A 15,203-nucleotide genomic window follows, 5' to 3' on the forward strand; every position below is an offset into this window, starting at 1 on the left:
GAGGTGACAGTTAAATGCAATGGGAGTTCCTGGATTGGATCCTAGTCCAGAAAAATGACAGACGGCAAAATCTGAATAAAGACTTTAGATGAGTTAACAGTTAACAATATTTCTTGGATTGGGTAATTGTATAATGGTTATGTACAATGTGAGCATTTGGGGAAGGTAGGTGACGTATATGGAACTCTGTATTGTTTCTGCACTATTTTATAAATCTAAACTTATTTCAAAGTAAGATTTTTAACAATAGAGTAGGAAAAAACAATTAAAATGATTAAAAAAATAAAATCCACAGGTACCCTTGATGGACTTGATGTAGAATCTAAAATTAAGAGAACAGCAATCTTGAACAAATATCCCAAACTCTAAATCTACCTCAACTTACTTTTTGAGTTTCACAGTTTGGCTCACAGCTGTGATTCATGAAACGAGAGCAGTTTCCTTTCTGAGTGGCATCTATTATCTAGGGAAAAGGATCATTTTAAGAATTAGAAATGAGACCTTAAAATACATGTATATTTTGCAAAGGAAAGGCATTAGGCAACGTATGACCTGCATTCCCAACCCCTCCTCCTCTTTCATGTACAGACACATCCAAGTGACAAATATCCAACTGCTTCCTCTGGGAGATCTGCTAACTTATAAACATCTTACTTATAAACAAAATTATCTCCATATCTATCAATAGCTCTTCCATTTACTTTTAGCTACTTCTTACATCCTCTTATATTCCAATCTCACTTCATGGGTATAAAACTCCATTTTAAAGTGCACGTTATACCACAGTGCAGTAGCTCTCAAACTAGAGTGTATATTTGTATTCCCTGGAGAGCTCGTTAAAGTTCCTGCTGGACCCACCCCCAGAGTTAGATTCAGCAGGTCCTGGGGTAGGACCTAGAATTACGTTTTCCAGGACTGAGTATAGTGACAGATACGAGAATCTAGCTAAATTTTATTATACCAGACATTAAAGAGATTTATAAAAATGTAAAACAATGGCACTCCTCATGTTTAAAACAAAAATTATTTGAAAATGCTTTATTTTCATAAAAACACTAATGTCAACATATAATGGGCTTATTACTTTTCAGTGGTTTAATAAATATTTTTCAATTTCTCAGCTTTAATTTTTATGTAAGTATTGACAAATATAACCCATATCAAAAAAACTCTTTGGGGGCATCAGTAATTTTTAAGAGTTGTAATACGAAGCATGTATGTTTACATTTACACATATATGTAAATATCTCCCTCTCCCACTCTTTTTGTAAACAAAAACTATATATATTATTCTGCCCCTTTTTTGTCACTTAATGTCTTTTAAAGATCTGTCCATATCAATGACCCTTTCAAACTCAATAATTTCCAGATCTGTTTCAAAGCAAACACATTCATGTTGCTCACCTCATCATTCTTGAGGGCCATGAAATAGTAGTGGATGTTTTTGTTTCGTGCATACTCCTTTACCCGGGCTTTAAACTCTTTATGATCAAGTACTTCTCCACAGTATTCTAGGACAAAGGTGTTCCTGGCAAAACAAAAGGGAAACAATAGCACTTCCTGCCTAGGAGCTATATGGAAAACATACATCCACATAAAAAAATAATGGATTTAACGAAATATTGCAAAGTGGATAAATTTGATATTATACAAGATATAATTAAAATATATGTAAAGTACCTAGCATCTGAGGTTTTCTCCTTCCTAATACTTTTTTAAAAATGTTGATTGTAAGACACTTTTACATTTATACATATTACCAAAATATGTATCCCTGATCTAACTAGATATTAAAACAAACACTCAAGTCTGGTTTATTATCATGAAAACAGTGATTTACAGCTAAGAAACAGCACTGAAGAAATCAGAAGGCACTGAAATATTAGAGGCTTTATGTTCTAAGAGAAAAGATGGCAATTTAAATATAGCAGCCCTTCTACTGCTTTTACTCAAAGGTCTCTGCTGTTAAAGGTCAAATAGACCTTTTCTCTCACTGCATTCTCTGTGAGTTTTCTCTAGTATTTATCAATAATTAGGATTAGTCTCTCTCCTTGGCGTCTTTCAGTTACCCTCCACCCGTGATTGGTCTTTCCTTGCTTATTCAGTATCGTCAGTAGAGAAGAAATAGGTATAATATATACAGAGAATGTCATGGTATTTAACGCTAACTAGCAGATTAGCTCCAAAGTCCTCTTCATCCTGTGCATATCTGACAATATGTCCTGTTCACCAGGAATGCTGTACCAGTGAACATCTAAATAGTTTGGAACTAAAACATGAAACTGACACTACTATCAGCATATGGAAGTTATACGAGTAGGAAAATGTGGGAAACCTGGAAATATTTAGTCCTAGTGTATTTTACCAAAATAGGGTTCTTTGTGAGAAGTTTCGAAAAGCTAAAGTGCTTTAGGAAACAGCTGTAAATATTTAAAATTCTTTAAAAAAAAATTTTTTTTTATTTACTTGTCAGAGAGAGAGAGCGCGAGCGAGCACAAGCCGGGGACACTGCAGGCAGAGGGAGAAGAAGGCTTCCCACTGAGCAAGGAGACCGACGGGGGGCTCCATCCTAGGACCCCAGGATCATGACCTGAGCCGAAGGCAGATGCTTAACCAACTGAGCCACCCAGGTGCCCCCACAGTAATCATTATTAAACTCAGTGTATCAGATACATTATTTTCCTACAAAGTAGCTAACCAACTTCAACAACACAAAAATGAAGTGAAAGAGGATTAAAACATAACTTACGAAGGAAGGTCTTTGGCAGCTCTCAAGCCCCAGCCTTTCTTTTCTGTGAGTATGACTTCCACATCTGCATGCTGTTTTCTCTGAAACCGTCTATTGGAACAATAATCCCCATTTGGACACCGAGAAGAACTGAAATGAGAAGAGAAAATTAATTCTTCAAAGCAGAATCTCTAATGACACATAGGATGTGGATAAAAACAAAACAAACGAGATACAACGGTGCCTGCCTGGGTGCAGAAATAGGAAACAAGGCCCACCTGAGGAATGGAGAACAAAACAGCAGAAGATGAGTGGTAAGAAAAATGGGCTGCTGGAAGATGGAAGGGCAGGTTGTTGATCCATGAAGAGCTCTGAACGCCAGCTTAAATTTGAACCTGATCCTGATAACTACTCTAAGTTTGACTATGAGAAACAGATGAGGAAAGGTATCTTATACTTCCTATCTCTTTAGCAAGGTTGAAAAGTCAAGTCAGAAAAACACAGAGGCCACAGCAACAATGTCAAGTTTGGAGAATAGTGCTAACTCTTGTGTCTCCTCTTCTTGTCATCTTGTCATCTCTACTTTTAGTTTAGATAAAGGAATACCAATGTGCTTTCTCTTTATTTTTCTGAGGTATGGTTTTATGCGCCGAACACTAGAACATGAGCAAAACCAAAAACTGAGTTTGAAAGAAAACACTTTATTAACACTAAAAACAAGGTATCTACACTATAAATCACCTTCATATTCTCTCCATGTTAAAAATGATACAATTTTTCATCAAATTGGTAAAAAAAATTAATCACACATTTTTTAATGTAAAGATGCTATGGTTTATAAGAAAAATATAGAAGCAAATGCCTCACAATAGAAGATGAATAATTATGAGTTAACTATAAATAGACATATAAAGCAGCCTAGGGAAGATTTAGGTAGGTCTGTATGTGTAGCTCTGAACAGGTCTCCAAAACATATTTGTGTGTTCATGTGTGTTTGGGCTGGGGTGAGGGGGTAAAATTCAAAAAAGTACATATGGTAAAGATTTCATTTCTATACATAAAAAGTGGAAATATCTATGAATGTTGGTATAGGCATAAAAAGTATCTGGAAGGACAAGAAATAGAGGGATTGGGGTTTGGAAGACATTTAACTTTATGCACTTTTGAAATACTAGGGTTTTATCTCATTTTATAGTAAAAGCTAAAAAATACCAACACTTACCTCTCAGGACGTGAACGTTATAAGAGATAAAAGGTCACTATGTTAGTATTAGGGCTACTTTACAGAGCACTGACAATGTATACTATAATGTACATCACAAGGGAAATTTATCTCCTTATAAACAATATTATACGTTGGAGATTTCATTGCTTATAAATACTCGACAATAGGTAGAAGAAGAAAGGTTAAATCTGACTCATTACTAATTCTTTCTACGATTCTGAGACATTTAATAGAATGAGCAAAATCAGGGCATTTTAATTTACTTACCATTCAATCATGAGGAGACGATTAAGACAATCTTCCCCACATGCTATTTCACCTTGAGCTCTTTCATCTTTAGAAAGAGGTGTACACTCACACTGCATTCGCTTAATATCTCGATGGGATTTATTCTTCTTTCTATTAAGTAAAATTTCATAAGAATTGGTTTAAGAAATCTCCCGGCAATGATACAACATACACAATCAAATATGTGCAAAATCTCCTTAGTTTCACATTTAATGATTCTGGTTAAGTCAAACACTCAAAAAAGTCAAACATTCAAAACATTCAACATCTCCTCACTAGCATCTGTGAGACTGAAAACACTAAGACTTATGTTGCAAAGAGAATTAGAGGCAATCTTTAGCCCCAGCAAATGGGAGGATAGGGTAAGTTCAAGTCTATCATTTTGGACTCAGCCCTCATTTCCTAGTCCATTTCAGCTAAGCCTCAAATTCTGAGCAGTTTCAAGTGTTAACTGTCATATTTGTCTCAGAAGAAAATTAGGAAAACTTGTGAGAATCAAAAAGTGACATAGCTGATTAAGTTTAAGAATCAGTCCTCCTGGATGAGCAAATAATGGCTGAGGAAGAAAAGATGTATTTATTTAATTTATAAAATATAAATAGAGACTGAGAAAGAAAAGAAGTTGCTAAAAAAATAAATTAAAAAGAGGTTTTTTTTTTTTTTCTTTTAGAGAGAGAGCGAGCGAGCAAGCACGTGCACACACAAGCAATGGGGGAGAAGCAAAGGGAGAGGGAATCTTAAGCAGGCTCCATGCCCAGCTCAGAGCTCGACGCAGGGCTCGATCTCACAACCCTGAGATCATGACATGAGCCGATACCAAGAGTCAGACGATTAACAGACTGAGCTACCCAGGCACCCCTAAAAAATAAGACTTTTTAATTAAGAGTTTAACTCAATCTTTTAGGGAATCTTTCAGTAACACCACAATTCTAAAAATCTTGTTTAAAAGAAAATTGAATGATTAAAAAAAGAATGAAGCATAATTTACAGAACTGTATTACAGAATAATCAGAGGACTAAACTTTCTCAACACAGACTAACTGATTTGGGGATAAAAAGGGAAATGGTTCGGGGGCGCCTGGGTGGCTCAGTCGTTAAGTGTCTGCCTTCGGCTCAGGTCATGATTCCAGGTCCTGGGATCGAGCCCCGCATCGGGCTACCTGCTCCACGGGAAGCCTGCTTCTCCCTCTCCCGCTCCCCCTGCTTGTATTCCCTCTCTCACTGTGTCTCTCTCTGTCAAATAAATACATAAAATCTTTAAAAAAAAAAAAAGGGGGGGGGGGGGAATGGTTCAAAATTGGGTTCATAAATACCTATGACAGAGTTTGCAAAGAAAAAGTGAAAATGTGATTATTTCCTGGCCTTTATGTTGAACTCTTTCTGACCCTTGTCAAAAAGAAAAAGAAAAAAAAAATCAAAGATGGTTGAAGATCTCCTTCTTGAGATTAGGGCAGTCTGAAATAAGTCAACCAGAGAAAGACAAGTATCATATGATCTCACTGATATGAGGAATTTGAGAAACAAGACAGGATCATAGGGGAAGGGAGGGAAAAATGAAACAAGATGAAACCAGAGAGGGAGACAAATCATAAAAGACTCTTAATCTCAGGAAACAAACTGAGGGTTGCTGGAGTGGAGAGGGGTGGGAGGGATGGGGTGGCTGGGTGATGGGACACTGGGGAGGGTATGTGCTATGATGAGCGCTGTGAATCGTGTAAGACTGATGAATCACAGACCTGTACCCCTGAAACAAATAATACACTATATGTTAATTGAAAAAATTAAAAAAAAAAAAAAAGATTAGGACAGTCTGACTCTCCAACTATCAGACAGTGAAGAGCACAACTGCTCTATGTGGCTGTCTTAATCTCCTAACTAATCTGCTTTCATCGTCAACATATGTTCTATTACAGTCCCAATTTATAAAGTACCTGAAGAGTGTCCTGATAGCTTCAACTAAGTTTGAGTAACAAGAATGACTCATCTGCATCAATTCAAGGTATCATTCATTAATGAGTGTATGAATATTCTTAGCCTGAAGAAACAGAACTAAAGATAAGCCAAATATCTATTCACAAGTACTTTAAGAACTGTAATTTTGAAAAATCAGCAGTAGCCTGATTTTGTATTTCTCTGTAAGGACTAATGGGCAAAGATTCAGGTAACCCTATTTTCATTAAACATAAAATTTTTTCACTATACTCAATACCATTTTATAATAATCTGTGTTCTTGGTGGCCCCTAAAGGCCCAGCATATAACAATGGGCATTTTAAAAATGTTGAATATAGGGGGCGCCTGGGTGGCTCAGTCATTAAGCGTCTGCCTTCGGCTCAGGTCACGATCCCAGGGTCCTGAGATCGAGCCCCGCATTGGGCTCCCTGCTCCTCGGGAAGCCTGCCTCTCCCTCTTCCACTCCCCCTGCTTGTGTTCCCTCTCACGCTGTCTGTCAAAAAATAAATAAAATCTTAAAAAAAAAAAAAAATGTTGAATATATATAAATGCTTCCCACTCCAAAAAGGCTCTCCAATGTTCCCACCAACCAGATCTCTATGTATGGTCTTATATGTACCCGGATCTCACTGCGGAGTAAATCCCAGAGGACTGGGTTGATTAGTTTTACTTCTAGTCTTTTACAAAGACCCTGGAGATTTCATCAATGTACTCACCCAATTCCTAAAAACTACTACTTAAAATATTCAATATTTTAAATTTAAACCTAATTTACTAGATGTAAATGAATATAACTCTAAGAGGCTCTCTATATCATAAAAAGATTTTTATTTTATTTTTTAAAGATTTATTTATTTATTCAGAGAGAGCGAGCGAGAACACGTGTGCAGAGGGAGGGGCAGAGGGAGAGAGAGAATCTCAAACAGACTCCACGCCCATCATGGAGCCTGACATGGGACTCGATCTCGCAACCCTGAGATCATGACCTGAGTCAAAACCAAGAGTTGGATGCTCAACCAACTGAACCCTGGCACCCAAAAACAGTTTTTTTGTTTAAATATGAAAAACTTCTCATGAGACCTAATTTTAACTTTACCTTAACCACAGTGAAAAAAATTTCATTATAAAAAAAAATGTTTAACACTTAAAGGGATGATGGCTAGCTAGATTCTTAAATAGAGGAGAAATTTCCAAAAGGAGAAGGTGAAAGGCTGGAAGACTACAGATTTTTTTAAAAAGGCACATTCAACACATATTTATATTGGGAAAAGAAGAAGACTGTTGAGGAAGGGTGAAAGAAAGCAGGCTGCAAACCTCTGCTCTGGAGGAATATGTTTTCATTACTCCTATTCTCATTATACCTATTTCATGTTAGGGATCTGTAGTAAACCATTTTACCATTTAATTCTAAAATAGTGGTTATGCTATTGCCAAATTTAATCTATTAGCAATAGACTAAAAAACCAGGCAGAAAACGGTGTTCTAGTCTAGTTCCAGCTTTATAAAGTACCTTTCAAAGACACTTCATTCTGAGCATTTTTGAAAAGGAAAAAAAATCCAGCACAACTACTTTTTTCTTCTCTAAGAGCAGACTATTTTGCTGAGATTTTGTTTTGTTTTTCATCACAGTTACACAGGTAAAAGGAATTTAAGAAAAATAGGGCTGGCCTAAATCATACTTTCAGAACCAAAGAGATAATGAGACCCCCCACCCCAAATAAAAAATAATTTCGACATCCCCTTCCGGGGGGTGGGGATGAGAGAAGGGATACTGAGGGAAGGACCCTATGACATCAAATCTAAATAGGTATATACTTTTTCAATTTTACTATATTTCATATGATTGACCTCACATATTCTGAACTGTTGAAAGCTAATTTTTTTAACAAAAAGAGGTTAAAATTTGTTGGACAAGTATTAAGCAAGCTTACCTTTCTGTTAAATAAACATTTTCTTCAATCAGATCAAAGTAACAGGGCATCTTCCCTTGCTTGGCATATTCTTTCCATCGCTGTGGGTCCCTGAAGTCCTCCATGACACAAGAAGGCCCAACCAGCGCTGAGCCTGGGGGCATTGCTGTTTCCCGCGGCTCTACCGCCACTCGAACTTTCTTTCTGTCCTGAAGTTCACCATCACTTTCAGAATCACTCTCCAATTCCTGTCTCCTTTTTTTAGGAGGCCCTCTATCTTTCATATCATTTTTTTCTAAGTTTTTTGAAAGATCTTTCTTTTCGTTCACAGCTAAAGAGTCCTTAATGGAATTGCTGCTTATTTCAGGTGCTTGCACTGACCCCTTGTCCTTCTGAAGGGATAGAAAAAACTTACTGGATTGGCTTGAAAAATGAGATCCTCCACGTTGATCCCAATTCTCCTCCTCCTCACGGTCATCTGTTAAGGAATCCGGTACCTGCCCTTGAATTCGATCATACCCAACCCCAGTTCCAGGAGGTCTACCTGCTGATCTTGGATCCCAGTAGCCGTTGCCCTGCCAGTAATTACGTGTCCCACCGTAATGTTCTGCACTTTGCTGATACTTGTGGCCACCACAAGCTCCATAGCTGCTGTCAGGCTGCTGATACGTGGTAGTGGGCTTTTCTTGTTGAGAGAATTCCCACCCTAGGTTGCGGAGCTCTTCTGATGAGCAGAAACCATCCACTCGGGAGATCTCACAAGAGGAAGAAAAACTCAACTCTGTTTTTCCCAATCTACTATCTGGCCTGTTAGGGAAAGTGATCTGTTGCCGAGACTTATTTGGGACATCTTCAAAATCATCAGAAGAATAAACTGGCAGCTCTTCTTGCTGCCTAGAAGCTATTTTGGCTTTTGTGGTTTCCTCAGAATTTGGATGACCTAGAAAGTCAGATTTCACATCTGTATGACTTGTACTATCAACCCCATCACTCTGAGGATGAGCAATTTCAGACAGGTGGTTATCTATTTGTTTTCTGCTGGGCTGTGTGAAAGAAATTTCCAGATTCTTCTCTGTCCCTTTATGATGGAAGAACTTCTCGGTTTGAGAACAGGGTTTGCTTGCTACACTCTCAAATTTTTCCTCATATGAATGTCTCCTTGACTCCAATCTCTCATCTTCCCAGTGGTCAGAATAGTGTCTGTAACTTTGACTGCTCCGAGAAGAACAAGGACTCGTTTCTTCCATGGGCAAAGTAGAATTCTTTGGCACTACCACAACAGACTGAAGACGGTTTCTTGGAATACTGCTATCATCAGAATCTGTATCTTCAGAGTCACTTTCATCACTTGAACTTTCAGAAGAACCAGAATAATCTTCATGGACAGTAGATACAATCTCTGAGGCATGCCCACTGCTGTCACATTTTAAGGTATATGTTACACCATCACTGTCTTCCATGGTTAAATTCAAGTCACAAGAAGAAAATACAACTTCTGAATCATCAGAAGTATGCGCATGTCCTCTTCCTCCTTCTTCATCTAAAGAGATTTCTGCTCTTCCTCTTCTATCAGGCAATATGGAATTCCCTTCTTCTTGAGCCTCTTGCACACATTTCCCAGATAACCCATTATTATGCCTATTTTCCCAAGAAGCAAATCCCCTTCCTGAATCAGGCAGGCCACTACCTACTTCTACTATTGTTTCTTTCTCTGCATGCTTTAAAAACTCGGTGCTTTTACTCTTCAGCACAGCATCCAAAACTGGAGATGTGTTCTCTCCACATTGCAAGAGAGTTAAACTGTCCACTTTTATTCCTGGTGGAAGACTTGGAAGAGAGGAAGCAATGCCTGAACTCTCTATAGGTTGATATAAATCATCAAGATGATTAACAGAAGCTGAGCTAGTGCTACCAACACTCTTATATTCCTCACATGCAAATTTTGAGTGCTGATCTGTCAGATTTCTATTATCACATATAACTGTTTTTGATTTCAAATGCACATTCATAAAGCTATTTGAAGAAATTTTCGTAACTGAAGGCTCAATCTTTTCAGCTTCAGAATGATGCAAAGAAGGGTTGTTGTCATTTGAAGTACAGTATATATCTGAATCTTTGGTTTTACAGCAAGAAACTGTCATATCAACTGGTTCTTTAATTACAGTTTTAGAATAATCTATAGTCACAACTGGCAAAGACATGAGTTTATCTTGGTGTGGTGACACCGGAGATTCTGCTTCTCTAAATGGGCTTCCTGACTTACTATGCAGCATGCAAGTATCATCTGAGTCTTTCTCTTTACATCTATTAATATTCTGAAATCCATTTGATGGAAGCTTCCATGCTTTGACCAAAGGGGATACCTCCGATCCAGTCACACTATCATCAGAAGACATCAAAAGAGTGTCAGTTTTAGAAGTGCAAAATGTTGCCAAATCAGATTCTGCCCCAGGAGATCCATTTATATTTAATTCTATGGGACAATAACTTCTTAATTGATCATTCTTCACTTTAGATAAAGAGTCTAATTCCTTAATACTATCATGGCTATCATGTCCTATAAATTCAGATTTAAAAATAAGTGATTCATCTAGCTTTTTAAAAGTAGGTGAATCATTTAATCGATTTGATGGAGATGGAGACCCAGTCTTTTCTCTTTCAGGAATTTTACTAATCATTCTTAATTCACTACCTTTTGAACAAGGAGCCTGTAAATTAAAAGAATGAGACGGTTTGATTTCCTCATTTAATTCTGTACAACAGAAAGAATTTTTAAATTTATCAGACTTGGATACAGATTTTGAAAGGGCAGATTTATAACGGGAAGCACTGTTATCATGCTTGGAATAGGATGACCCCCGTCGGAATCCCAGTTCATTAGGGGGAGAACAACATCTTTTCATTGCTTCATTTTCTGAAGTCCTTTTGGATTCTCTTTCTAGTTTTGAAGAATACTTTCCTCTCTTCTCCATCTCTAAGTAAGAGGACTCAGTTTTGCAGTCCCGATCAGATTTAGAATAGGATGATGATGTCCTTAGGTCTCTGTAAGAGAAGGAATGAGAGGAGGTGCGCCTTGAGTAGGTCTTCTTATACTCCTCTTCTGAGTCAGAACTCTCTCGAGCTCTGTTATCTGTATATGGCCGAGAATAGCGTGTCCTCTCTCGATAAGGGGAACTCCGATGGTAGCGACGATCAGAGTCATAATAATGGGATCGCTCCGACCGGGAATAGGATAAACTAGTTCTAGAGCCTCTGTCAGATCTAGAACGAGATCTGCTCCGCCTTCGCTCTCTCTCTGATCTACATCGAGAAGATATATACCGAGTATCTCTTTCAAGTTTTGAGTAGCTAAAATATTTATCATCTCTCTCTGTTTTAGATCGTGAAGATTTCCCTAAATCCTCACTTTTTAAAGGTGCTAAGCTCTTTTTTGAATCTCTTTCCTTTTCAATGCTTGCTGAAAATTTTAAATCATGTGATCTTTGACTTGAGGAAGTCCGTACAGAATCTTCATCAGATTCTGAAGCAAGAAAGGTGCCTTCAGATTGTGAGGATTTCTTCTTAGAACTTGTTTTTTTGGAGCCCAGATTACTCTTAGAACTATCTGGAATTTCTTCTTCCTTCCCAATATGGGAATCTTCTTTCTGTAAGGGAATATCTACTTGCTCATTCAAATTTTGAGTTATGTGTTCTCCTGAACTATTAGATACAGCAGCATCCTGCTTAGTGTCCACTTCTGAAGATTCTGGTACAGTTGTAACTGGTGGTTCCTTCAGTGCTCTAACTGCTACATCTACTGGTGCTGTCATCAGAACTGGGACTGGTGTGTGTGGCAAGGCCACTGGCTCTGTTACTGGTGCTGGTGGTGAGGGTGCTGTGGCCTGGGGAGGTGGAGGTGGTGGAGGGGGAGATGAGGGTGGCGAGTCTACAGTTGTTGACTCTGCTATGACTGCTGGTAATGGTACTATGGGAGGAGGTGGAGAGGCCACTGCTGTGGCAGTCGTCAGCAGCGGCCTGGATGTCACATGCAGCAGATGTTTCTTAAAATGAATTTTGCCCAATTCTACCCTTGATTTTGGTGGGGAAGATTCTTCTGTAGTAGATAAGGTATCTCCAATGTCCATTTTAATTTTAGGGGTCAAGTCTACTTGAAGAGGTCCAGCTGGGGAGTTTGGAGTATCATTTTGCTTTTCATTGTTGCCAAGTGCAGTCAGAAACCTGTTCTGCAAAGTTTTCTTTGTAAGGCTGAAGCTGAAAGACACCTTCTGTCGTCCCTGTTCCTCCAAATTAACTTTTGTCTTGGTGCCTTTGGGTAAAAATCGACTAGAAGCAACACCTTTGAACATTGGTCCTTTGATGAAACCTGTTTTCTGCACGTTTTCAATCTTTGCCTACAAATGAACAAAACACGCAGTTACTACAACAATAAGTTACTTTCAAATGACTAGCATCACAGTTTAAAATGTCAGGAAAATGAAAAGTCCTTTTTAAGGACAGTATGAATTTCACTAAGCTAGATAAGCACTTCTTTATTATAGAAAATTTCAAACATACTCAAAAGTATAGAGGATAGTATAATAAATCCCTTAAGTACCCACTCCCAGTTTCAACAATTACCCATATTTTTTCTATTCTTGTCTGTTACACAAAGAATTTATCCATTTTTATAACTTTTTTTTTCCAGGCAGAATTTTTAACAAGAAAAAAAAAATCCTATATACTTCAAGATACAACACAAAAAGACAAGTAGCTAGAGAGCAATAGCTAACAACTCAATGAGGAGAATAGTTTGTTCCTCTATTCTGAGAAGAAACAGCAGAAGTCATCCTGGCATCACATAGCATCACTTAGGTGCTTGGTAAAATATGGATCTGCGACAAAACTCCAAGGAATAGAAATTCACTAGACCTAAGGGAAGGTAAGAATGTATGTTTTGTTTGGTTTTGGGAAATAAGCATTTGAGGCAATTCCAATGGACTTTCCAGATTTGAAAACCACTGGTATAGAGCAGTCTCCCATCTTACTTTATAGATGAGGTCAGCAAATGAGGACCAGACTTTTCTGCCTTCCTGTAAATTACTCCATCCTAGCACACTACCACTGTTTCTGCCTGGGCCCCACATACTCAGGCCATGCTAATTTACAGTCCAATCCTACTGTATGAGTATGAACCACAAAGTATACATTTAAGAAGATTTTTCCCTCCACTATTTGCCAAACCACCAAAGGAAATAGTGGGCTTTAGAAGTTAAAGGCATAACCTAGGTGGTAGAGAGAACATCAGAAAAATCCACAGCAACACACTCAAGCCTAAATTAAAGATGGTACACTGGCCATCTGCAACATTTTTCTAATTGATGTTCTTTAATCAACTTCGGCTGTTTAAGAGAACAGTTTTCCCCTCAATAAGGTAAAATCTGAAATCAGTTTTCAACATTATACAGTAACAATTCAAGTGGGAAAGTAAATGTTTTCTCACACATTATCACAGAGCAGTGGCCTTCAAATACTTTTAAGAAACAGAATCCACCTGTCAAATGAAATCTTACATGGTAGCTCAATACATAAAAACAGGTAAATACTGTCTCCAGAGCTGCCAGTTTCCTCTACCTTGCCTAAAACTTTTGAAGCTCCAAAGTTTAAAAACCATTTTCTTGAGATATAAAATGTTCCTCACTGGAATGAGTTACTACAGATCCAAGAATTCAGCAAAAACTATTACTTCATTTCACATTCAAAATGATAGCTAGGGGTGCCTGGCTGGCGCAGTTGGTAGAGTGTGCAACACTTGGTCTCAGGGTTGTTGAATTTGAGCCCCACATTGAGTGTAGAGATTACTTAAAAAATAAAAGCTTAAAAAAAAAAAGATAGCTAAATTTTGAGTTATTGTGGGGTTTTTTTGTTTTTTTGTTTGAGAGAGAGAGAACGCACACGCGAAAGCAGGGAGAGGGAGAGAGAATCTTAAGCAGGGTCCATGCCCAGCTCGGAGACCGACACAGGGCTCGGCCTCACAACCCTGAGATCATGACCTGAGCCAAAATCAAGAGTCAGATACTTAACCAACTGAGCCACCCAGGTGTCCCATCAATTTTGAGTTTTTAATCCAATAATTACTGAATAACTAGTTAAATTACACTTACCTCATTTTCTTCTTCTCTATTGCCATCCAGCCAAGAAAGCATGCAAAAGAATAAACAGAAATCATAAATACTTAAAACCAAATGAAACCAAAGTTGTTTTTTATTAAAACCTAGGATACCTACAACCTATTCGACATGGTATTCAATTACGGGCTGTCCATTCCTTCAAAGTTTCAATTACATTTAGTATAGCAAATATTTATTGAAGATAGCACCATGTACTGTGAAATAAAAGGTGAATAAAGCAGAATCCCTGCCCTTAAGAAGCTTAGTGTCCTGTAAATACAAAATATACTTTTGTTACAAAAGTTAATTCCAACATAATAAAATACATACAAGGATAGAAATATGCACAGTGTAACAGCAAAGAGGGAGATAACTCAGTTTAGTAACTCAGTTTAGTAGAAAGATAGGAAAGCAAAGAATCCTTCCTAAAAGAGTAGTTTCTGAAGAATATACCTATGGGGAGATCCTAGGCAGAGGAAGGTTCTCCACAAAGGCACAGAGATTAAAACATAGAACAACATGTACAAGAAAACTATAAACAGTTCAACATTACCTGAGTATGAAGTATAAGGCAGAAAGAAGCCAATAATTAGGTGAAGTAGGGGGCAGTAGCCAGGTCCAAAGGCCAGATTCTCATGAGAAGAAATATATTTTATTTTAGGAATTAGGTGTTCTCAGTCCTTTGTAGTCTCCATTCAACAGTCCCTTTGCTGAGTACAAGGTATACACTCTGTTCCACATCACGCCATGTGGCCCTCAGAGCACACAGTTATGTCCTAACAAAGCTAACCACACTGTGTCCTGAGACTGAGGAATCAAAAGCCAAAAGTCTGGTGTATACCAGTGCACCAAGGCATACTGGGGAAAGGGAAGCTACAAAAGGGCTTTAGGTTATGATAGCCAGATTAGTATTTTAAGCAGACCACTCTATGGGCTATATGGCAAGACTGGAAT

General features: G+C 37.9%; 1 protein-coding gene across 4 annotated transcripts in view; it reads right to left on the reverse strand.

Moving 5' to 3' along the window:
• SETD2 (SET domain containing 2, histone lysine methyltransferase) overlaps positions 1-15,203 on the reverse strand; it is a 124,193-nt gene that overhangs the window by 77,875 nt on the left and 31,115 nt on the right. For all 4 annotated transcript variants that reach the window (XR_004300426.1, XM_032412597.1, XM_032412598.1 and 1 more), the window contains exons 2-7: positions 14,244-14,259; positions 8,125-12,494; positions 4,221-4,352; positions 2,750-2,878; positions 1,405-1,528; positions 386-463 (exon numbers count right to left, since the gene is read on the reverse strand). Coding sequence is in view for 3 of the 4 variants with exons in the window: in XM_032412597.1 (XP_032268488.1) it covers positions 386-463; positions 1,405-1,528; positions 2,750-2,878; positions 4,221-4,352; positions 8,125-12,494; positions 14,244-14,259 (4,849 nt within the window). In the remaining variant the exon portion in view is untranslated. The remainder of the gene's footprint in view (positions 1-385; positions 464-1,404; positions 1,529-2,749; positions 2,879-4,220; positions 4,353-8,124; positions 12,495-14,243; positions 14,260-15,203) is intronic.

This window comes from Phoca vitulina, unplaced genomic scaffold (genome assembly GCF_004348235.1).
Source record: "Phoca vitulina isolate PV1807 unplaced genomic scaffold, GSC_HSeal_1.0 scaffold13, whole genome shotgun sequence".
Classification (NCBI taxonomy): domain Eukaryota; kingdom Metazoa; phylum Chordata; class Mammalia; order Carnivora; family Phocidae; genus Phoca; species Phoca vitulina.